Below are 25,556 nucleotides of genomic sequence, written 5' to 3' on the forward strand. Positions count from 1 at the left end.
AATAGTCGGTTCTTTCTTGCTTAGAACCAGTAGGATTAATTCCTTGATGGCTTTGACCTTCCTCAGAGGTAGGAACACCCTTTGTTGTTCTGTGTCTAGTCTCATGCCGAGATATTCCAACTGCCTTGTGGGCTGGAATGCTGACTTTTCTCGATTTAGGACCCAGCCGAACCTCTCGAGGTATTGGACCGTGAGGGCCACTGCTCGCTCCAAGCCGGGAGACGAGTGGTCTATGACTAGGAGGTCGTCCAGGTATGCTAGGATCGTGACCCCTTGGATCCTTAGCTTGGCTAGGATTGGAGCTAGAACCTTCGTGAACACCCGGGGGGCCGTAGCCTCCATTAGGTTGGAGTAGAAACCCAGCCCCTGTTCCAGGACTGGTACCTCTACTATTACTCCCTGGGAAAGTAGATGATCTAGAGCCGATCTTAATGCGGCTCCTTTCTCCAGATCGTTTGGAATCCTCGACTCCTGGAAATGAGGAGGAGGAAACCTTAGGAACTCTAGCTTGTAGCCTGAGGCCACGGAAGACCGTACCCACTCGTCGGGAATGCTGGCTTCCCAAATCTCCGAAAAGAGTCGCAGCCCTCCCCCCACCTTCGTGGGTGGGGGCGCCCCTTCATGAGGTAGACTTGGGGGCTGGTTTTGCTGGCTTGCGAAACCACTGCCTCTTGCCTCTAACAGCCTGTCCTTCTGATCTGCTGTTGAAGCCGAAGTTTGCTCTTGCAGGAGGCCGTCGATACTGCTTGGCATTAGAGGGCCCCTGCCCAGGGGAGGACTGTCGTTTAAACGCAGGCCCCTGAACCTTCTTCTTAGTTGGCAAGAGTGTACTCTTGCCGCTTGAAATGGTCTGAATGTATTTATCTAGGTCCTCTCCGAAGAGCCGTCCTCCATGGAAGGGGAACCCTACCAGGAGCTTCTTGCATGGGGGCTCAGCCTCCCAGCTTTTCAACCATAAGAGTCTTCTCATATGGATAAGGGATAACGATAAACGTGACGCTTGCTGGATGGAATCCTTGATTGCGTCTACCGTAAAACATATGGCCTTAGGGACATCCGAAAATTCTTCTGCCTGCTCGGCAGGAATAAGTTCAAGCATTTGCTTAAATTGATCTGATAAGGCTTGAGCGACTCCAATCGCAGCCACGGCTGGCTGTACTACTGCCCCTGCAGAAGTGAAGGAGTTCTTAAGTAGTGCTTCCAAGCGCTTATCAACTGGATCTTTGAAAACCTGTACGTTCTCTACAGGGCATGTTAACGATTTGTTAACACATGAGATGGCTGCGTCTACTGCAGGAGAAGCCCATCTCTTGGAAAACTTTTCTTCCATAGGATATAAGACAGAAAATTTCTTAGGTGGTAAGAACACCTTGTCTGGTTTGTTCCACTCTTAGAACAAGACTCCCTCCAATAGAGGATGGATCGGAAACACAGCACTGCTTTGAGGCGCCCTCAGTGAGCCCAAAGCTGAAATCGTCGATACCTGGAGATCTGGTACAGGCAGGTTGAATGCCTTATGGACCAAGTCCGTCAAGCCTTGAATCCACCAGCTCTCCCTCAGGGAGACTGCCCCAGACTCCTCTGTATCCGGATCTTCGATCCCTGAACCTACTTGGTCTTTGTCCAAGAGGTCGTCCAATTCCCCAGAGGAAAGGACCTCCTCTTCCGAGGGTCCGCGCACGGGTGACGGAGATCTATTCCGCTTACTACCCCGCATAGCTGCGGCTATCATTTCTCCCATGCTTCTCCGCATCTCATTTAAAGAGGTGAGCAACACCTCCTCCGTGACCATCTTAGGGTTGGGTTGACTCACGTCAGCTCCAGCCCCAGATCCCGATGGCCCAAAGGCTCCCTGTGGGGAAAGCAGCGGCATAGCTCTGTCCGAGACCTCAGACTCTGTGGGGGAATCCCCACCTTTTGTACCCTCTGGCTTGTTCTTTGATGCCATGGTACAATACCGAGGCACACCTGCTACTTATTGGTACCTGGGACTTATAAATAGTTAAATGCCCAAACACCTGTTTGGGGAATAAAAAATGTTTCCTCTACCCCAGATGACACTTTTTTTTTTTTTTTTTTTTCAATCTAGGCAAGAAAAAACATTCTATCCCCCTGAGTAGTATTGCCAAAGAAAAGACTATGAGATGGAAAAGAAAAAACAGCCTATTCCTAGGCTAAACCACAATCTTCTGAAGACTGTAGTATTCTTTCTGGCCACTGTGTGTCCTCAGCGCCCCGTGCTTCACTCCAGTCCTTCCTCCCTCAAGCCAAAGTATTGAATGAGCTGTGGCACTAAGGAAGGGCCGCCCCTTCCTTAAACCACTGACCCGCCCTTCCCCCCCAGCTAAAACGGCGCCAAATGCGCCTATAACACGTGCACGCGCACCGCGCGCGCGCCCGCCGACGGGGGGGGGGGGGTTGGGAGGAAGGGCCTCTCTGTTCCTGCAGCCGCAGGCCTGGAACACACGAGGAGGTCAGCGTTTTTTGCCTGCCTTGCAGGCATGAGGAAGAGGACTGGATAGAGCATCGCCTGGAGGCTTGCAGGTAAGCATAGCTCTCTGACACACACATACATTTGTACACAAAAGGCCCAACTCACAGCTTTTCCAACACTACCAGGGAGGTCACTTTTTATGGGGAATGATAACATATAGAGCCATCCTATCTTCATGATATGTGACTGGTTTGCCAGATGCAATGCATAACCTTAGGCATGTCCCCTGTGACCTCCCAGAAAAAACTTGCTAAGAGCCAAGTTCCGCAAGTTTTTCCCCTTACTTACCTGCTCCATGCCGCAGGACTTTGCCAAGCAAGAGGCCCAATCTTCCCCCATCTCCGTGGGGATGTCTAGACCTTCAGGCCCTGGGAACCTTCTTCTTCCATGAAGGATCCACTGTCCTGGACCCATATAGCACCCTGGCAAACAGAAAACATTAGGCGCCCAAAGGTTTTCTAAGTTCTGGGCCCAGGGTCCAGCTCTCTTAAAAAGAAAGCATTATGGGCTATACCCCAAGGGTTTGGGGTCCGGTTACTGACCACTTTAGCGCTCAGGCTTTTTTGGACAGAACCGGTAGCTCACCTAATCCCAAGGATGCGGAGGCAAGCTAAACCATGACTAACACCTAAGACACTGGCGTAAAAACTGAGGTACTCCTCCTATGGGAGGGGGTTATATAGGGAGGGGCATTTCCTGTTTGAGATTGCCAGTGTCAACACCTGAAGGTACTCCATATAACCCCACATAGTAATGAATATGCTGCTCTGTGTCCCGTGATGTACGATAAAGAAATACACCAAATAAGTGGATGAACCAAAGATATTACCGTATTTATCGGCATATAACACGCACTCTAACTTTAAGAGGAAAGTTTCAGGAAAAAAACTATCCACAGCCCCCTGCGTATAACACACAGGTACAGTTTACCCTCTATTTTCAGGGTAAAAAAGTGAATGTTATACGCCAATAAATACAGTAAATCATTCCTAAAAAAAAGTAAAGTGTTCACTCATGTACCTTCATAGTTCAGTTTCTTAATTTCTTCTTCAAGTTTTTCTTTATTTTTCTTTACTGCTTCAAAAGCCTCATTGTCCTTCTTGTAGCCACTGTCCATCTTTTTTACCTCAGCCTGTTTGGTCTTTAATTCCTGCTGTGCATGCTTTAATTTCATCTGAGCCTATGGAGAAAATATTTTATGTTATCGGTCATCGTGGATCTTTTTCTTATGCCTAAATTTTTTTTGCTAAATAAAACGTTATTAAAAAAGATACTAGACTTGTGGAATAGTCAAGGTAGTGACAAATCTTTTGATTCAATAGAATGTATCTTTTTTTTTTTACCGGCAAGTACCAATATTTTCAGTCAAGTACTCACCGATACACAGTACAGGTACAGAGCCCATACAAAATGAATGAGCTCAAAACGCACTGCAAAGAATCGCATGTGTTAAGAGAAATGCAGTGCAATTCCTGTCCAAATTGCATGCGGTTCCTCCCACTGCTCCTGTGTGAACCCAGTATGGAAAGACAGGAAAGCGCCATATAAGTGGAGCAAAGGGCAAACGTTTAATAAAAAATGTGAAAACTCACATGTTAACAGTATATATCTCACAAGTCCAGGGTTTGACAAATTTGCTTGGAATCTAGGAGCCAGCTAAAAAAGTTAGGAGCCAGAAAACGCGCCCCGTCCCGACGAGCTTGCGCGCAAAAGCGAACACATACGTGAGCAGCGCCCGCATATGTAAACGGTGTTCAAACCACACATGTGAGGTATCGCCGCGATTGGTAGAGCGAGAGCAATAATTCTAGCCCCAGACCTCCTCTGTAACTCAAAACATGCAACCTGTCGATTTTTTTAAACGTCGCCTATGAAGATTTTAAAGGGTAAAGGTTTGTCGGCATTCCACGAGCGGACGCAATTTTGAAGCGTAACATGTTGGGTATGAATTTACTCGGCGTAACATTATCTTTCATAATATAAAAAAAAAATGGGAATAACTTTACTGTTGTCTTATTTTTTTATTTAAAAAAGTTTAATTTTTTCCCAAAAAAGTGCGCTTGTAAGACCGCTGCGCAAATACGACGTGACAGAAAGTATTGCAACGATCGCCATTTTATTCTCTACGGTGTTAGGATAAAAAATATATATAATGTTTGGGGGTTCTAATTAGAGGGAAGAAGATGGCAGTGAAAATAGTGAAAAATTACATTAGAATTGCTGTTTAACTTGTAATGCTTAACTTGTAATACCAACGGCCACCACCAGATGGCGCCAGTTTACACATCTGGTGGTAATAACTTGTAATACCAACGGCTCACCACCAGATGGCGCCAGCTCACAAAAAAGCCAAGTCAAGTCGCCAGGACCCTATTTCTAGTCGCCATGGCGACCGGGATTGGTCGAGCCCTGCACAAGTCAATCCAAATCTGCACGGTCACAGTGCCCCCATCCCATGGGACCTGCTGATGATGCATAACCACGGTCACTTGCAGTGCTCACAGGGCTGGAGATGTATAGGCGGACTGACATCACCCCAAGCTGACATCACTTCTTCCCTATACCCATGTGTGCACTCCAAGCCAGTATACAGGCATCCCGGGACTTCCTTTCTGACCTCCAGCCCTGTGAGCACCACAAGCGGCCGTTGTCCATCATCAGCAGGTCCTGTGGGACAGGGACACTATGACCATGAAGATTTGACATGCGAGATATGTGCTGTTAACATGCAAGTCGTTATAAAAAGTTTAATTAAATGGTTTGCCCGTTGCTGCACTTAGATGGCAGCTCAATGTCCTTCTATATTGGGTTCACACATCACCTGTTCAAAATTGCATGCGATTCTTACAGTGTAATTTGAGTCCATACATTTTTGTTTAGGGTGGTCCTAAGCAATCAATCACCAGCTTGCTAATATGAAAAGTCACTCTGCCAGGTTCCGCCCTCTGTCCAGAACTGTGCTGCCTCCTGATCTCCTGCATTCTGAGCGCAAAAGCACTCCAGATCCCCTGCATTCTGAGAATTATGGACTCCTGATATCTGCATATACTCTGGTAGAAACCAACTCACGGCCATATGTTGAAACTGTCTCCATGCTGTTTGCACACAGCCCCACCTCCTCCTAACCCCACGCTGTGATAGACAGAACACATCAGCGCATTGGACCCGCATTCTGTCTATCACAGCGTGGTTAGGAGCAGGCGGGGCTGTGTGCGAGCAGAGCGGAGACAATTTCGATGTGTGTTTTACCGCTTTGCTCTGCAGTCCCGCGGCACACCGCGGATCACGTGTGTGCCGATCCAAAGTCATTGATCCGTGCGGATCACGGATCAATGACGATCCGTTGCACCACTACTACTGATCCCTGCATTCTGAGCGCAACGCACCGCTAAACCCTGCATTCTGAGCGCAACGCACTCCTGATGAAGGGAAATTGCATATTACATATTTCCTTATTAATAAAGTGGCTCACTAATGCATTTTAAGTCTCCAATTCTTGGTTGAGGAGGCCATATAAAAAAGGGACATAAGCATGGCTTTACCTTATATCAAAGGAATGCTATTGTTAACTGGTCAAGTCCTTGAGGGGGTCATATTGCATAGGGAGATGGCTTGGGGGTGGTCTATTCCTTATACACAAGTCTAATACCACAGCCTGATCCTGATTACCTGTGCCATGTTGCGTAAGAGCAAACAGGACTCCATGGCGTAAAAAAAAGCACCTTTAATTAAGTTTTCTTTATCTGTCATATTCTTTAATAAATGTTATACTTTTAGGTATTTGTGTGATCTCTATTTGCACATATCGAACACAAACCCAAAAAACGTGACAACACACCTGATCCCTGCATTCTGAGCGCAACACGCTCCTGTTCCCTGCATTCTGACCAAAACGCACCCCTTAAACCCTGAATTGTGAGTGCAACACACACCTGAACCCTGCACTAAAAAAAAAAACACTTATTTAAAATAGGTCTTACTGTTTTTTTTTGGGGGGGGGGGGGGGGGGTTTGTGCGCCTGTAGATCTTTGACTTCATCAGTGTTGTTCAAGTAGATCTTCATCTCTGGAAGGTTGCCTATCCCTGAGCTAAGGCATTGCTGCTTCTGACTGCTAGACTCATGAGATTTGGAGTGCGGTTTTGTGATGTCACCACTGTGCAGCTTACTGTTCTTGCCAGAGCGGAAGCTGTACCCTAGGACCCGACATGTAAGGATCTTCTTGCTTCCACTTAATCTCTTCTGTAGATTTGTGCCTATACATCTCCCACTACTTCTTAAAATATACCCCACCATTAATCAGGGGACAACTAATATTCAAACGCAAAGCATGCTCCTCTAACAAGAAGCCCACCTTCACACAGCAACACTGCATAGAACAAGGCATGGTGTAGTCAGCAATGAAGAAAAATCAGGTGCTGGGAGTCTACAGGCAATACTAGTTTGTTTTTTTATTTACATCTGGCTTTCCAGCCTGGAGGAGTGATTTTGGGTCTTATTGCCCCCAGATCTCTCCATAAAGAGGACCTGCCATGCACTATTCCTATTACAAAGGATGTTTACATCTACAGAAGAGATTAAGTGGAAGCAACCTTGTTTTTTTAGGTGTTTTTTGCAGCTTTATTTATTGATTTAAATTTCATCAAATTTACACTTATCAATTTATTTGTTGATTATGTTAGGTATCTATTAGCTCGACAGAACATCTTTCACATTATACAAAACAATTGAGCTAACTTTAGTGGTTTTTTTTTAACTTGTGAATTCCCCCCCTCCCCAAAAAAAGCGCTTGAAAAATTACTGCGCAATTACCGCGTGACAAAAAAAGTTCCAACAACCGCCATTTTATTACCTAGGGTCTGATAAAAAAACATTAATAATGTTTAGGGGTTCCGAGTAATTTTCTAGCAAAAAATGTTGATGAGTTTTTACATATAGGAGTGGATTTTCAGAACTGGCCCGGTATGGAAGTGGTTAACGAAATTAAGAGGTGATACCACTCTGAAAAAGCTGCTGATCCCTTGAGTGGCTCCCGCCCTACTGAGCCTGACAGCTACTGGCTCTGCACAAATGCATGGTATTGGAAAGAAATCCTGGACTGCTGCACTCCATTAACCACTTCAGCCGCGGACCATATTGCTGGTCAATGACCGGGCCCTTTTTGCGATTCGGCACGGTGTCGCTTTAAATGACAATTGCACGGTCTAGCGACGTGGCTCTCAAACAAAATTGGCGTCCTTTTTTCCCCACAAATAGAGCTTTCTATTGGTGGCATTTGATCACCTCTGCGGTTTTTATTTTTTTTGCTATAAACAAAAATAGAGCGACAATTTTGAAAAAAAATGAATATTTTTTGCTATAATAAATATCCCCAAAAATATATATAAAAAAAACGATTTTTTTCCTCAGTTTAGGCCGATACGTATTCTTCAACATATTTTTCTAAAAAAAAAAAATCGCAATAAGCGTTTATTGTTTGGTTTGCGCAAAAGTTATAGCGTCTACAAAAATTTTATGGCACTTTTAATATATTTTTTTTTTTTTACTAGTAATGGCGGCGATCAGTGATTTTTATCGGTACTGCGACCTTATGGCGGACACTTTTGACACATTTTTGGGACCATTGGCATTTTTATAGCGATCAGTGCTATAAAAATGCATTGATTACTATCAAAATGCCACTGGCAGGGAAGGGGTTAACACTAGGGGGCGAGGAAGGGGTTAATTATGTTCCCTGTGTGTGTGTTCTAACTGAAGGGGGGGTGGACTGACATGGGGAAATGACTGATCGCTGTTCATACATTGTATGAACAGACGATCCGTCATTTCTCCCCCTGACAGGACCGGGAGCTGTAACGAGCGAACGCGGGTGCCTGGCGGCGATCGCACCCGCCGGGCGCGCGCCCCTATTGGCTGAAATGCGAGATGACGTATAGCTACATGATCCCGCGCAGCCGAGCCGACCTGTCGCCGTATAACTGCGGCGGCTGGTCGGCTAGTGGTTAAACGTCTTTATTGGATAAAATCAAATCAAAACATGATCCAAAAACAGTGCAGTCAAAAATAGAAAGTGAATACTAAGACACATGTAGACAGGCATCGTTTTCCTGCATTTCACATGTCAAATTCAGGTAAGCAGATTCCAATTTATCCCAATATTGCAGTGTGGGTGACCATTCTGCAACTGCATTTGCTTTTCTTTGGACTCAGCAAATCCTGTTGAGATGCGCGGACACTGTAGGCAAAGCAGGCCAAACATAGCCTTTTGCTGAATGCAGTGTTCATACAAGAGAGCATCACTGGGTTTGAAAGTGGCAATTGACAATGCCCTTACACAAGTCCTTAAATATTTAGAGAGATGGCTTAGTAAAACAAGCGCTTGTTTCAGCACCCAGCATTCTCCCGCATTAATACCAATGTGTTTTCACAACAAAGCTCAATTCGTATTTTCATGCCATTCTCTGGACATTCTAAAAACTGTAGTGTGAAAATCCTAAGACGCTGACAGCGACCACATCTGGCACAAATAAACAGATCAAGTCGAGGTTCAGTAAATCGCGCATCAACCCCATTCTAATGTTTGGATAAACAACGTGAATCTTTTCTGAGACTATATTCTTTATACATGGAGTTAGAACAGCACGATCTGCTGTTCCTTTGTTTGCATTAATGAATGGGTGTAGCTAAGCAAGCTGTCACCGAGTATAGTTAAGTTGGCTTTGGCGGTTATTCTGATAAATACCTGCTTAGCCTCTGTTTCTGCTTTGCTAGTGTCATTCTTACAAGCCATCATCTGTCCAGCAAGTGTAGCCTCTTCACCATCCTCATTGCTGGACAGCCCAGCAGAGACAGCGTTGAAATGTTGCTGAGCAGCAGTGAAAGCCTCTCCATCCTTCTGGCTGGTCTCCTGCAAGGAGCTAAAATTGTCTGTTATCTTCTTAACTTCCTTCTCCTTGTTGATCACAGCCTTGGCATCCTTCAATAGAGTCAAACCGATACCATTAAATACACCGATACAACAGCTACTTTACCAATTTAAAGAGGAACTGCTCACATAATATAGAATAAAAACATATTTGCCATTCTGAACCTTCCCTCCAAACACTTTGCATATTATTTTATATATACTGTGATTCTGTACTTGCTAAATATGCTGCAGAAATCTCCCTCCCGAGTCTGGTTGCATCCATTTTAACTGTGGGCAGCTGAAGCTGCCTGCCTGTTCACTTCCTGTATTTATACACACAAACACACACACACACACCTGCAGCCCTCTTCTGATTCACCCCCCTCCCTTCCTGTCAAACACTCTAGAGAGAGCGAGAGAGAGAGCGCTGTGCATGATGTCATAGGCCTAGGCTAATGACCAGTGGGGCATTTACTGGCAGAGTTAAAACAAGGGGAGAAGATTTTATAGATGGAAAGTTGAAAAACATAACTGTAGAGCCGCTTTAAACATTCAAATATTTTCTTACTTACGTCTTCCATGCTCTTTACCAAATCCTTGCGCTTCTTCTCTTCTCCTTTCAGGTTTTGTTTTACAAGATCCAAGGCACTCTGAGCTTTGGTATCAGTTCTCTGAGCCTCTGCGAGGCTTTCTTCCATAGATCTCAATGCCCCTCCAATTTCCTGCAAAGTAGAGTATACTCTTTTTTTATCTAGCATCTGTACAAATATGCAGCAAAGCCCAAATTCACCAATACTGCTACCTGTTGAGGCCGACATACCTGGTCTCGCTTTTTCTCCAGCTCTCCTATCTCTTTGCTCAGTTCTCTTATTCTTCGCTCATTCTCTGCTATAGTCTCCTGAAACTTCAGTATAGACTCTTGCATATCCTTCAGTTCCTCTGCAGAGCGGACCTTGGTCTCCTCTGCGCAAACAAACTGATAAGCTACATAAAGACGGCTTAGATGTTCAATTTCTCTTGTGATTTTCTGGTACTCCAAATAGGAGGACCTTTCCTATAAAAAGTAAAAATTAGAGTAGAAAATGTATTATCAAGGCAATGGCTGAATGCTTGGTTTATGAATTTAAACCTTTTTTTTTTTTTCTTTCTAACAAATTCTACATCACTAGAAACACACAACAAATTTGCAGTGCTAGTTATCGTTTTCCGTCAGCTGTTGCGGGAAACTGTCAGAATACCCGAAAAACGGCTGTTTTCTGCCCAAATCGAGGCAGGATGGTGCCAACACCAATTTCGGTCTGTTCATTGGGAACCATCCAAAAATGACCAGCTTAAGGCCTTAAACATGAAAAAGAGTTGTGAAATAATTTTATGACTTCTGAACAGGATGGAGGCAGGAAGGGGGACACAAAAACCAAGGGGCTACATTTTGTATACAATACGGCCATCACAGCCCTGCTGCATCCTTGCAGTGGTAAGCGATTCACATAAATGGCTGAAGATTATCTGTTTTAGCATCTAGAATTTACACACTCAGAAATTCTGCTTTAGAGGAAAGATGCTACAAAGTACAAATATCCAGGAACTTTTGAGGGAAGAAGCCTTACTTTGACTCAGGAGCTTCAAGCTAGTTATGGGATAAAGTTTAAATCTCTCTGTTTCAATGTGATTTGTATTTATGGCTGGATCATACAAAAAAAAAAAAAAGATACTCTTGGTATTAAAATAGGTACAGATCAAGGAGAGGACGTAATCCTGACCATGTACAATGCCCTACCAAGACATTCTCTTATATACATTGCATCCAGAAAGTATTCACAGCGCTTCATTTTTTCCACGTTACAGCCTTATTCCAAAATGGATTAAAATTCATTATTTTCCTCAAAAAATGCCACACACACACACACACACACACACACACACACGCACACAACGAAACCCTTACAAATTTATTAGAAAGGAAAACAAATGTGCATAAGTATTCACAGCCTTTGCTCAATACTTTGTTGAAGAACCTTTGTCACCAATTACAGCCTCAAGTCTTTTTGAGTATGATACTACAAGCTTGGCACACCCATTTTTCAGGCAGTTTCTTCCATTTTTCTTTGCAGCAGGACCTCTTACGCTCCATCAGGTTGGATGGGGAGCATTGGTGCACAGCCAATTTTAGATCTCTCCAGAGATGTTCAAGTCTGGGCCACTCAAGGACATTCACAGAGTTGTCCCGTAGCCACTCCTTTTTTATCATGGCTGTGTGCTTAGGGTTGTCGTCGTGTTAAATGCACCTCCGCCCCAGTCTGAGGTACAGAGAGCTCTGAAGCAGGTTTTCAGTAAGGATGTCTCTGTACATTGCTGTATTCATCTTTCCCTCGATCCTGACTAGTCTCCCAGTTCCTGCCGCTGAAAAACACCCCCACAGAATTATTCTTCCGCTACCATGCTTCACTGTAGGGATGGTATTGGACAGGTGATGAGCATTGCCTGGTTTTCTCCAGACATGACGCTTGTAATTCATTCCAAAGAGTTCAATCTTTGTTTCATCAGAGCAGAGAATTTTGTTTCTCATGGTGAGAGTCCTTCAAGTGCCTTTTGGCAAACTCCAGGTGGGCCATCTTGTGCCTTTTACTGAGGAGTGGCTTCCGTCTGGCCACTCTACCATACAGGCCCGATTGATGGAGTGCTACAGAGATGGTTGTTCTTCTGGAAGGTTCTCCTCTCCACAGATAAACACTCCCATCGGGGGGAGTTGGTCACCTCCCTGACTAAGGCCCTTCTCCCCCGATCGCTCAGTTTGGTAGCCCACTCTAGGAAGAGTCTTGGTGGTTTTAATCTTCTTATCTTAAGGGATGATGGAGGCCACTGTGCTCATTGGGACCATCAATGCTGCAGAATTTTTCGGTACCCTTCCTCAGATCTGTGCCTCTATACAATCCTGTCTCGGAAATCTACTGATAATTCCTTGGACTTTATGGCTTGGTTTGTGCTCTGACATGCATGGTTACCTGTGGGACCTTATATAGACAGGAGTGTACCTTTTCAAATCATGTCTAATCAACTGAATTTACCATAGGTGGACTCCAATCAAGTTATAGAAACAGCTCAAGGATGATCAATGGAAACAGGATGCAACTGAGCTCCATTTTTGAGTGTTATGGCAAAGGCTGTAAATACTTACAATATGTACACGTGATTTTTTTTGTTATTTTTAATAAATTTGCAAAGATTTCAAACAAACATCTTTCACTTTGTCATTATGGGGTATTGTTTGTAGGATTTTGAGGAAAATAATGAATTTGATCCATTTTGAAATAAGGCTGTAACTTAACAAAAATGTGGAGAAAGTGAAGCGCTGTGAATACTTTTTAGATGCACTGTACAAAAGTTCAGTTTTGGTCACTAGTTTGTGAAAATGATTTTGCCAATTGAAGAGAATGTCTAGTACAAAACACAGAATACTGTTTCAAAGGATCCAATTTAAGCCAATTCTGTAAATTGCTTGCAAAAGAGGCTGTACAAGTTTCTAAATGCACAATATATAACTGGCTATTAATTTTTTAAAAGAGAAAACATTACAGATTGTTGCTCCACAGAGTATGCGATTTAAGAAAGAAAAAAAAATTCTGTTAGAGCAAATTGGACAACACTTAATTTTGCCTTCCCCTGTATGAACTGGTTTAGGGTTCGGACAATGCAGCGTTTTTAATTTTTTTTTATTCGGGTTGAACATGACAGATGTAGGTCTTGTTTCAGCTTGAACAACAACATAAAACAAGGAGTTTTCACCAGTAGTTTGCTTCCCAAATCAATTTAAAGAAGCAAATATAGCAAACTCTGAACTATTGAAATTGTTGCACCTACCTCTTTAAGCTTATGTATGGTTGGAGTGATCTCTTCCTCCAGGATCTAAGGGAAATAATGCAAACTGTTACATTTTTTATTTTGAACTGACCCTGCTTAACATTCAAAGCAAGGAATTTTGAAAAGGGAAAAAACAAAACAAAAACAAAAATCACACACACTTCTATAAGTACCTGCTCTGTGCAATGGAATTGCACATAAAGTCAAAATTAGCCCCAAACCTCCTTAAAGCGGAGTTCCGGCCACAATTTTAAATATGAAAACCCCTGTAATACACAAGCTTAATGTATTCTACTACAGTTAGTCTGTAAACTAAGGTCCGTTTTGTTAGGTTGTTACAGCATTTAGACACTTTATAAAACAGAAATTGACTGGGGCCATCTTAAGTGTGGGCATCATGAAGCCAGACTGTATGACTTCCTGGATTTCAGCCTCGCACATGCTCAGTGCTGTACAAGCAATGTAATGGTTTCAGATCAGGTTTCAAAAGCAACGGGGGTGACAGGGGTGGGTGACAGGGAGGATGGAGCTGACAGGGGTGGAGGATGGAGCTGACTTCGGCGGTAAAGGGCCGCTATTTTTGCGACGATTTACCGTTGTTTTCTGAGCTATTGGGCCGCTTTTAACCCCCCACTAGCGGCCGAGAAAGGGTTAAATCTGCCCGCAAAGCGGCACTGCCCATTGATTTCAATGGTCAGGAGCGATGAATTCACCGCTCCTACAGTGCCTCAAAAATGCGGCCAACAGGAAAAAATAAAAATGTACCACCCTGGCTTTCATACTGGAGTGAAAGAAGCGGCTCTTTCAGGGTGCTTTGCAGGCACTATTTTTGGAGTTATATCGCCTGCAAAGTGCCTCAGTGTGAGAGGGGTCTTACTCAGGTCCCCCGCCAGCGCTCCTCCACTCTGTCCAGTGCCCCCACTGCTTCCTATAGGGGCACTTGTGTGTGCTTGTTCCCAAGCCACACTGCTGCTTCCATTGACACAGGTAGCGAGACTCGGCTCCGCCCCCCACCCCATGGCGCCTGCTATCAGTTTCCCCAGTGAGAATGGAGACAGTAGCGAGAGCCACTGCTCGTGTGCACATCACTGGATCGGACTCAGGTAAGGAAAAGGAGGGGGGGGGGGAGAGGTTGTTATCTAGCACAGAAGTTTTACCTTAATGCACAGAATGCATTAACCTATACGCTGCTGCTATTTGCACACATTTAAAAAAAAAAAAATTCGGCCTCAAGATTACACAAAACCCCCAAACATCATATATACTCTAAAAGCAGACACCCTAGAGAATAAAACACTGGCAGTTCCAATTTTATATGACACGTGTTATTACCACAAAGTTTCAGAAAAAAAACAAAAAAAAACAAAAAAAAAACACGTACTTAAGTGAATTTTAGGGAAAACAAATTCAATAAACAACCCAAATGTCCAACCTTACATTTGTGTGCACCCATGAAATAGCGGCAGACGTCAGTATCCTATATTTCCTATAGGCAATGCTTCAAAAGCCTCCTATAGGTATCAGTTTAGTGTTACGGAGGAGGTCTTGTGTTAGAATTGTTGCTCTCCCTCTGGTGTGTGTGGCAATATGCAACGTGTATCGCAGTCAAGGTTATCATACATAGGCACAACCGACGCATGTGTTTAGGTGGGGTGGGATTTTACGTGAGAAAAAGTGCCCAGATTGTGTGCGAAACCCCTTGCCGTCAGGTCCATACATCGTAAAGATCTAGCAGGGAAAGGGTTATATTAAAAGTCAGCAGCTACAAATCAATTCTCTCCCCAGCATTACAACTGTGGGCACCCACCCAGCTGTGACAGTTTGAGGCTTCACAGTCGGGGGCGCGCTGCACCTTCTGAATGGTCGGTCAATCTTCTGCGAGCTGCGACATTTCCCAGAAGATTGCAGGGAGGGAGGGGTGGAGGAGAACTCCCACTCAGATCGCCTAGGTGGTCTGAGCGAAAGTGGTACCTGGCAAGGAAACCCCACATCAAGAGTGTTGTAAAGAACAAATTGATATAATTTTATATATATAAAAAAACCTACAGTCTGAATTTCCTTTAGCTTGGCTTCTTTCTTCTCAATAGTTTTCTGGGCAGCTATTTTCTTGCATTCATACATCCTGGTGCCCGCTGCTTCCTCAATCATTGCAAGAATCTGTTAAAAGTAAAGGGGATCTGTTACATCTTAAATATTATGTTTCGTAGAAGTTATAACATTTTCTAAAATATTTTAGATACACCAGCACAGTACAGTACAGAGCTTATCACAATAGTAGCCCTTACACCAGGGGTCTCCAAACGTTTCAAGAAAAGGGCCAGTTTACTGTCCTTCAGACTTCAGGGGGGCCGGATTCCGACCAGTGGGGGGGTAGAAAATGCTTCAGGCCAAGCATCAGTGAGAATAAACACAGCCTCGGGTGGTGGTCAGTAGGAGCAGGAATAGTGCTCCATCATTGGTGTTAGTGGAAGAAATAGTGCTCTATTGTTGGTGCCATTGGGAGGAATAGTGCCTCATATCATTGGGAACAATAGTGCCCCAAGGGCCGGATGAAGGGTAGGAAAGGGCCACATTTGGCCCTCGGGCCGCAGTTTGGAGACCCCTGCCTTACACAATAGCAAAGTGGTATAGCCCAATATAGGCACACCACTTAAATACCCAGACAAATGTGGGTTGTAACAGTCATGTTCCACTTTCAATGAGTATTTGGGTACACACACACACACACACACACACACACACACACACCAAGATGAGCTACTAATCTGTGATACAGGAAATTCTGGCTTAATGTGTATGCAATATACATCAATAAGACCAACCATGCTTTAAAAGCTCCAAGTATTAAAAATAAACTTGTGTTGAGAGAAATATATATGAATTCATTGCTAATACTCTTGGAAAACTGCTAGTTGCCAGCATGTTCCTGGCGTCAAAACTCGGAATCACTGCCCTGGAAGGAGATTGATGGAAAAAGTCAGAAGTCCTAGTTTGCATCCTTGCACTAGATCAATGGCTCAGGAAGTACTGAAACTTTTAGATCTGCTAAGCAACTAATATAATGAGGAAAGGGTGAGAATAGCAGCAATAAGATATATCTCATAAATAAAGAATGCCGCTTTATGACATACATGGAGGCTGCCATTTTTGACCTGTCCTACTGAAAATGCTGCCACTTTAGTTATCCATCTTTAGTGCTTTCCGAGTCACTGACCCAGAAGAATGACAATCAGAATGTCTTGATGCACTCTTAGCTGTTCTATATCAGTGATCTGAGAAACATTACAGTTCAAGACCTCTAGTATTCCTAGGAGTTCTGGATTCCTTTTGATTGCATGACACATTGGCAACTTTCCATGTGTTCTAACATTAACATAGCTGGCTCTTTCTGACCATTTGCAAAATATCAGTGGTAACAAAAATCAAATCAAGCTTGTTTTTACACTCATTATTTCAATAATTTTTCACTGTGGTAAAAAGCACATACGGTAAATAACAGCAAAACACACAAATTTCAATAATAGTAAGGTGTCAAAATGTATTTTGTCCCTCACACACTTAATGTCCGGTGGATGCATCTTGGAAATAAAGCAGTCCATAGCCTTGAACAATTACAGTACAACCAAAAATCTATACATTAAACAAGTTCAATATACATATGTTTTTACCTCTGGAGGCTTCATATTCAAAACTTTGGTAATCCTTCCCTGTACCAAAAAAAAAATGAATAAAATTTAAATTAAAGAAAAAAAAAAAGAAAGAAGGAAGAAGGAAGAAAACCATAACTAGAAACATTGCCTTATAAATCATGATGCACACGGTTATTCTTGGTTGCACATTGTGCATAATTAAAAGCAAACATAAATAACAGTTGCCCCTCCTCAACTAGTACTAAGACAGCCAGATAAAATCAATAAACTTACCTTTCAAATTCTATTACATTCTTATGCCGATCAGTGGCTCACCACTTGTATCTTAAGCCCCTTACACATGGGCCAAATGTCAGGTATTTGTGTAGTTTCACACAATCTTAAAGAGGTTGTAAACCTCCTTCTGCAAGTTGTACCTATAGGTGAGCCTATAATAAGGCTTACCTATAGGTACTGTAGGAGATATTTACTGTGCCGACGTCATTGGTGCATTTGCTCTGAAGGAACGCCTGCCCGTGCCGTTTCTTCAGGCGAGTGTGCCATGACCGGCGGCCCCAGAAGGAAGACATGCGAAGATGGATTGGGTCTGCAGCAGAGACGACGAGGGCTTTGTTTGCAGGCAAGTGTCACATAATGCACTAGTATGCAAAGCAAATTACCACATTATGCCTTTACTTTGCAGGGAAGAAGAAAAGAAGGAAAACTCAAGAGTGTTTACTTCCACTTTAAAGCTTGTAGAAGTTGGATGTTGCAAGGCCATAGACCAAGTAACATTTTTTGCTTTAAGAAAACAAAAATGAGTGTCTAGTGTGTTCCACAAAACCATTGTTACAGATGGAACAATCCATACCTGCATGATGAGAAAGTGAGGATTGTTGACATTAAGACCCACGGAGCAAAATAGATCTTGTACTCGAGTGTTGTTGGCATTAACACCATTGATTAAATATTTATTTCTGCCACCGATTACGACCTAAATTTAAAAAAAAATATATATATATATATATATTAGGATAATCAATCACGCCATTGTACTGTGCCAATAAAAAATGGCATAAATAGTTACCTGTCTTGTCACAGTAATCTCATTGTGTGCCTCAAATCCCAGAGGGCTCTGTGTTTTATCATGGTTATCAAAGGTGATTGAAACCGTGGCTTTAGTTATCCCGGCTTGACCATTTTTGTACACAAGATCCTGCAGATTGGAGGCTCTAACCTGGAAAATACAAATATTTGTACCCACAAATATAAAACTACATTTAAAAACATTACCTGCATTAATCAGTATGATTTCTTTTGTTCAGATAAAAATAAAAATTGTATGCATCTAAAAGATATCTCTAGAAAAAAAAAATATATCCAAAAATTTGGGAAATTTAGTCAGAGGCCAAAACTAAAGCAACAGTCTTGGCTGCTAACTGCACGGTGGAAGGACAGCCAAGAACATAATCATCATAAATTTTCTCCGTACGGAATTAAGACGTGCAATGCATGTAAACATTTCACTAGAAAATGGCAAATATTTTTAAAGGGTATTGAAAGATACTTAAAAAAAAAAAATAGAATTTTAGTTTACCTTTGATATCCTTTTTTTGGAATACATCATCACATGACACACAAAGATGTTAATGGTCATTATTACATGGGTTATGCTGCCACCTTCGGGTGAAAGGACACTGGCCAGAAAAAACAAAGGCAAGAATACCTGCCCAGCCATAAACCCTCCAAGATCAGTTAAGCCTTAGTTTAAAAAAAAAAAAAAGCAATAAAGAACATAAGCCTAAAGGGTTGACTTTTTTTTTCCCACTCAAGCTGGAACTTCGCTTTAATGCATTAAAGCGGAGCTCCACCCTATATTAGAACTTTCGCTCATCGGAACCCTCCCCCCCTCTGGTGTCACATTTGATACCCATCAGGGGGAGGGGGGTGCAGATACCTGTCAAAGACAGGTATTTGCACCCACTTTCTGCGAGGACTCTGCGGGGAGTACGTCACTTCCCGCCCCCGCCCGCTGTGTTCTGGGAAACACTCGGCTCCCAGAACACAACGGGGACCAGTGAGGACGGCAGTGCGCGACTCACACATGTGCCGTAGGGAATCGAGCAGTGAAGCCGAAGTGCTTCACTTCCTGGTTCCCTCACCGAGGATGGCAGTGGGGGCAGCAGAGTGACGAGTGATCGCTCATCCTCGGCTGCGGACGGCGCTGGACTCCAGGACAGGTAAGTGTCCTAATATTAAAAGTCAGCAGCTGCAGTATTTGTAGCTGCTGGCTTTTAATATTTTTTGTCTAGTGGAGATCCGCTTTAAAGCGGAGGTTCACCCTCAAAAACATCTATATACCATTACATGCAGCATACTTCCGACAGCTACAGTATGCTGGGGGTTTTTTTCGCTGTACATACCGTTTTATAGTTTTTTCTTTTCTCACTCCCACGGGGAATAGGCATACCAATAAGGAGGCGTAGATGATTGACGTGCGGATAAGGCGCGTCACGCGTTCCGACTGGGACTCGGCTCTATACGGCGCCTGCGCACAGACTAGGAGCCGTTTAGAGCTGACTGCGCAGGCGACATATATAGCCGAGTCCCAGTTCGGCTATTTTCGGAACGCGTGACGCGCCTTATCCGCACGTCAATCATCTACGCTTCTTCATAGGAACGCCTATTGCCCGCGGGAGTGAGAAAAGAAAAAGAACTATAAAACTGTATGTACAGCGAAAAAAAAAAAAAAATACCAGCATACTGTAGCTGTCGGAAGTATGCTGGATGTAATGGCATATAATTGTTTTAGGGTGAACCTCAGCTTTAAGATAAAAAGCCATCTATGTGCAGCAGCCGCCCCTTGGTCCCCCTAATACTTACCTGAGCCCCATCTCTGTCCAGGAGTATCTCGGCCGTCCGAGACTCTCCCTCTTGAAAGGCTGAAACAGCAGTGGCGCCATTGGCTCCCGTTGCTGTCAAAGTCAGTTAGCCAATCAGGGGAGAGAGGGGACGGGACCGGGCCGCGGCTCAATTTCTGAATGGACACAGGGAGCAGAGACTCGGCTTGGGTGCTCGACAGGAGGGATGGGCCAGGAGCACAGAAGAGGGACCCGAGAAAAGGAGGATCTGGGCTGCACTGTGCAAATCCACTGCACAGGGCAGGTAAGTATGACATGTTTGTTATTTTTATAGGGAAAAAAAAAAACGAGACATTACAATTACTTTACGTTTGGCTGGAGTGGACCGATTTCCAGTATTCTCTGAATTTATGAATTCTTATTAGCGACCAAGGATTTCCGAGGTTCGAAGAGATTGATTTTGATATGAACGTCCAACCCTGACAACCTGTGTCAGGGAAGTGAGTGGAGAGAGAGACTCACAAGCTGTGTGTAAACAGAGAGCTCTCAGACTAGCGGAGATGCAGGTTGCTCCTCAATAGCTTCCACTTCTTCCTTCAACACCTCATCCTCCGGCAAACTGGGAAAGAGGATAAAAGAAAGTACCCACATTGGCATCCCAGGCTAATGAGAATAAGGACAGGAATTCAGAGCTCATCTTTCCCATAGGGGAGCCACTGCATGGGGAATATTGCAGGAAGACCTCCCTGTCTGATGAAGGAACTAAGAAGCCCCGATTGTCCTCCTCCCACACCTCTGCCTGTGAGAATCCATGTCTTGCTGAGGCATGACAGGGCTGTAAACCCAGAGGGAAACTGACACTAAATTGAGGAGTTTCAACCTATGACAAAACACTAACGCGACAACTTTTTGTCCATTCACCTGAAGGCAGCAGCATAACCCATGTTGTAATGACTTATCGCCTCAGTGTCCTATGATGTCCTGGATGCTGGAAGAACTTGTGACTACCTACTTTTCCACTTTACCTGTGTAAGGTTTGAGATGCCCAGAAGGAAACAAATGGAATCAAGGATGTTAGATTTGCCACTGCCATTAAGTCCGGTAATAGCATTGAAGAGTGGATCAAAGCCATTTATTTCAGTTCTCTGAGCATAAGACTTGAAGCCTTCTATAATAATAGATTTGATATGCATCTTCCTCTTTGCAGTACCTAGAAGTAAAAAAAAAACAAAAAAAAAACAGTTTCAGTGTGGGTCATAGTACTAGAAGCAAACATTTTAAGCTTGGAGCCCTTTCACACTGCCAGCGCCCCAGGCATCGGCGTTAACGCGCCGCTAGTTTTAGTAGCACTTTACCCGTCGTTTTTGGGCGATTTTAACCCTCGCTAGCAGCCGAATAAAGGGTTAAAAGCGCCCGCAAAGCACCGCTGCCCATTGATTTCAATGGGCAGGGGCGCTTTAGGAGCAGTGTATTCACCACTCCTAAAGCGCCCTTTAAAGAAGCTGGTTGCAGGATTTTTTTTACGTCCTGCCAACGCAGCGCCCCACTGAGTGTGAAAGCACTCAGGCTTTCACACTGGGATTGCAGATGAGGCTTTTTTTAAGGCGCCATTTTTTGCACTAAAGTGCCTGAAAAACACCTCCAGTGTGAAAGGGATCTTACCATTTTATTATACACCCTCTTTTACATCTCCCAGCAATGTGTGAAAGGGCCTGCCTAACAAATTGAGTGGATTGCGTCGGCAGACCTTCACTACAGAGATGTGGTAAACTTAAAAGTGGTAACTAAAGATGAGCCGAGGCCTCCTTCAAGCCCACGTCTATTCTGAACTTAAAAGTTGGCTGTTGAATGACTTAAATATAGGCACAGTGGGGTTGATTTACTAAAACCGGAAAGTGCAAAATCTGGTGCAGCTGTGCATGGTAGTCAATCAGGTTGGCCACCATGCAGAGCTGCACCCGATTTTGCATTCTTCAGTTTTAGTAAATCAACCCCACTATGCCCAAAGAGGAGCACCGACATCAGCAGCACTACAAACCCCCCCCCCCCCCATTTTACATGTGTCGCAGGGTAGTGAACAAGCGGGCCCACAACTGACTGGACTACAAAAGAGCGCAACTTTCAAAGTTCGGATAGAGACAAGCTCGAAGGATGCTCAAAAGTATCCCCAATTGTAACGTGCATGGCCAGCTCTAGGAGGTACAGCCATAACCGTTTAATTACATGCTACTCTCAGGTAATATTATGCAAACACAGAAGACTAGAAAACACAAGTAGTTTTCTGTTTAGTGTGGTCAGTTTTTAATAGGAAAGCAGAGGGTCTGGCAGGAACAGCAGGGATTTCACACAAAGGAAGCAATACAAAGAGGACAGGATACTTTTTCATACAAGTACATGGTACAGCTGGCACATACGAAATGCTGTAACAAACAAAGCACTTAAAGATTTCATACAGCAAAAATACCGTGTGCACGGTCGGCCCCCTCTTCCACAGAAATGAATAGAGGATAGAATAGTAGCTGCATTTGTTTATTGTTTCACCTGGTAATTTGGCTAGCATGTCTTATTTTTCAACTTTCTTTAAAGCGGACCTTCAGTAATTGCTAATTTGTTCACCTTTCCATGTATTAAATCTTCTGCCCTTGTTGTTTTAACTTTGGATGGTAAAACTTTTTTCTGCCAGTTAATATCTTATACAGCCCACTTCCTGTTTCTTGTCTGGTAAAAAGCCTAGGCGTATGACATCAGGCACAGCTCTCTCTCTAAATCTTGTGAGAGTTTGCCAGGAAGGGGGGTGGGGGTGAGTCATAAGAGGGCCAATGAGAGCTGCGGAGATGGCTGTGTGTCTGTGTAAACCCAGGAAGTAAACAGGCAGTAGCTTCAGCTGCCCACAGTTAAAATGGCTGCAGCCAGACTTAGTGTAGGGAGAATTCTGCAGCATATTCGGCAAGTACAGAATCCCAGTATATATAAAATAATATGCAAAGTGGTTGCAGGGAAGCTTCAGAATGGCAAAGATGTTTTTATTACAAATTATGTGAGCGGACTACAGTTCCTCTTTAAAGTGGAGTTCCACCCAAAAATGTAACTTCCGCTTTTCGGAACCCTCCCCGCCTCCGGTGTCACATTTGGCACCTTTCTGTCTAATAGAGGTATTTGCTCCCACTTCCGGGGAGAGACTCGCCCCCCTCCCCCCGCCTTCTTTGAAACACACTGGTCCCAGGAGACAGTGGGGACCACTGGGAAAGCGCTGCGCAACTCGCGCATCTGCAGTAGGGAACCGGGCAGTGAAGCTGCAAGGCGTCACTTCCTGATTGCCTCACAGAGGATGGCGGCGGGGGCAGCAGAGAGACTATCGATTGCTCGTTTACTGCTGCCGACATCGCGGGGAATGCTGGACAGGTAAGTGTCCATTTATTAAAAGTCAGCAGCTGCAGTATTTTTAGCTGCTGGCTTTTAATAATAAAAAAATTGCGGGACCTCCGTTTTTTACAGCGTTTTCAATTCATTTCAATGGAGGGGGCTTTTTTGGAGCGTTTTAATAGCGCTATTTTTACTGCAAAAACGCGGCAAAAACGCACCAGTGTGAAAGGGCTCTAAGGGTCGGTCCCCACTGCTGCACTGTCAGACATCACATGTGATTCGCACCACACTGCTGTGCTAACCAAATGCAATATCGACCATACAGACAGTGTGGCTAAATTTGCATCGCATTCGGACCGAAGTCGCACAGGACCCTTTTTTTGGTCCACATCGGAATTCCTGTCCGAATTGACAGTTCGCACTGCGATATGTGAACCGATCTGGGAGGGTCATTAACTTTGTATCAACACTCCCAGCGGTTCGCATAGGGCAGTGTGAACTATCTGCGGCTGACATGCGATGCAGGAACCCGTACTGGATTTGCAGGGTTCCCGCATCGCTGCTGTGTGAACTGAGCCCTAATAATAAATATAAAGTAGATTTATTAAATAAAACAAGACCACAGATATATGTATGAATAATCCTAAAATGTACCAAGAGGGGTTTAATACTGTACTAGTGGAAGGGACTCAGGGAGTGCTAATTACTTGCCTGGCTCTGGGCACTGACAACCAACCCTGGGTCCCCCTAAAAAAATGACAAGGAGACCCCCATCGGTCCACTAATGAGCTCTCTATCTCCCTAATCACTTCCACCCATATCCGCCTCCAGGACTTCTCCAGAGCCTCTCTCATCCTCTGGAATACCCTACCCCAATCTGTCAGACTATCTCCAAATCTATCTACTTTTAGGCAATCCCTGAAAACTTCTCTTCAGAGAAGCCTACTGCTGTCTCCACCTAACAACTGTTCTTTTATTTTCTTTATCAGCCCATCCCCCACTATTACCCTCCCTTTAAATTGTAAATAACGAGCAGGGCCCTCTGATTCCTCCTGTATTGAACTGTCTGCCCTACTGTTGTAAAGTGCTACATAAACTGTCAGCACTATATAAATCCTGTATATTATTAATAATAACACCAGGTGATCCTGGCATGAAGGTTCTTGTTCAGGCACTTCTTGTTACAGGGTGACAACAGTCTGTCACGCTATGATGCTGTGTTGTCACCCTGTGACATGGGCTATCCGTGTAGATTACAAGGGATCGTTTCAGCACACATTATGCAAGCATGGTCCACTGTCATCACCATTAGGAACCCACCCTGGGAAACACCATGGTGTCACCGCTTGAGAACACTTACAGGAAGTTGCTCCAAATCCTAGGAAACACCATGGTGTCACCGCTTCAGAACACTTACAGGAAGTTGCTCCAAATCCTAGGAAACACCATGGTGTCACCGCTTCAGAACACTTACAGGAAGTTGCTCCAAATCCTAGGAAACACCATGGTGTCACCGCTTGAGAACGCTTACAGGAAGTTGCTCCAAATCCTGGGAAACACCATGGTGTCACCGCTTGAAAACATTTACAGGAAGTTGTAGAAGATCAGCAGCAGTGAGATGCAGCAAATGATGGGAAAAGGGTGAAAACAGCAATTGTCTATGATACACATTACTTATATCAAGCAGTTAGCGTTTCCAGCCACTTTAATCTACAAGAGTGAGAACACTGCCCCATTCACCAGCACAGAATAGGGTAACAGTACGCAGTGTGTAGGTTCTGCGTATCACGATACTCCTATCACACCGAAGCCGGTGTGCTCATAATATAGCCATCACACAGGCAATACTCACCCAAGAAGCCCTCGGGTCTAGTCTTTCAAGCTGCGCGCTACTTTGGCGCCGGGTAAATAGGTACTAGACGTTGTGAAGATGCTTGAGGGTGCCCTTGTTACGCCTGACCGATTTTTCTGAAAAAAAGCTATCATAAACCAAAATGCCCTATCAGCGAACCGGTATACCTTTATTACTGTGAGATGTTTAATTTTCAGCACTACAACCTTTGTCTTTGTGGACTCGTAATATGAATAATTTAGTGACTCTGTACAGGCATTACTAAGGGCAGACTGAAAGGAGCCGCATACTGAATGAAGACCCATGAGTGGGCGGGCGGGCAATTTGAATCCCAGGCTCGCTTCTCTGTTCATTCTCCGACAGCAGGAAATACAGTACCCCGGTCACGTGAACGTTTGCTTCTGCCATTTTGAAAAAGGGCAACGATTTTTTTTTTCCCGTGCTAGAAAATACAATTTGTGTATCTTATCTTAGTTTCTTTGCTGCGGTTTTTCTTGCGTGTGTGCGCAAAATTTGTTGTCCCGTTACGGTTGTCCCTGTGAAAAATCAGTGCAGAAACCATTAGAATATGCTGTGCTGCAGATTTTTTCCCTT

The 25,556-nt window shown here is 44.0% G+C and overlaps 1 protein-coding gene across 1 annotated transcript in view; it reads right to left on the reverse strand.

The window, feature by feature from the left end:
- Positions 1-25,049, reverse strand: part of SMC2 (structural maintenance of chromosomes 2) — a 43,477-nt gene extending 18,428 nt beyond the window's left edge. The window contains exons 1-11 of the mRNA XM_040361454.1: positions 24,963-25,049; positions 20,773-20,957; positions 17,974-18,123; positions 17,758-17,880; positions 16,926-16,964; positions 15,304-15,414; positions 13,258-13,302; positions 10,220-10,453; positions 9,972-10,121; positions 9,235-9,468; positions 3,515-3,674 (exon numbers count right to left, since the gene is read on the reverse strand). Coding sequence (XP_040217388.1) covers positions 3,515-3,674; positions 9,235-9,468; positions 9,972-10,121; positions 10,220-10,453; positions 13,258-13,302; positions 15,304-15,414; positions 16,926-16,964; positions 17,758-17,880; positions 17,974-18,123; positions 20,773-20,940 — 1,414 coding nt within the window. The 5' untranslated portion in view covers positions 20,941-20,957; positions 24,963-25,049. The remainder of the gene's footprint in view (positions 1-3,514; positions 3,675-9,234; positions 9,469-9,971; positions 10,122-10,219; positions 10,454-13,257; positions 13,303-15,303; positions 15,415-16,925; positions 16,965-17,757; positions 17,881-17,973; positions 18,124-20,772; positions 20,958-24,962) is intronic.
- Between the last annotated feature and the right edge of the window lie 507 nt (positions 25,050-25,556).

Source organism: Rana temporaria, chromosome 1, assembly GCF_905171775.1.
Source record: "Rana temporaria chromosome 1, aRanTem1.1, whole genome shotgun sequence".
Lineage (NCBI taxonomy): Eukaryota > Metazoa > Chordata > Amphibia > Anura > Ranidae > Rana > Rana temporaria.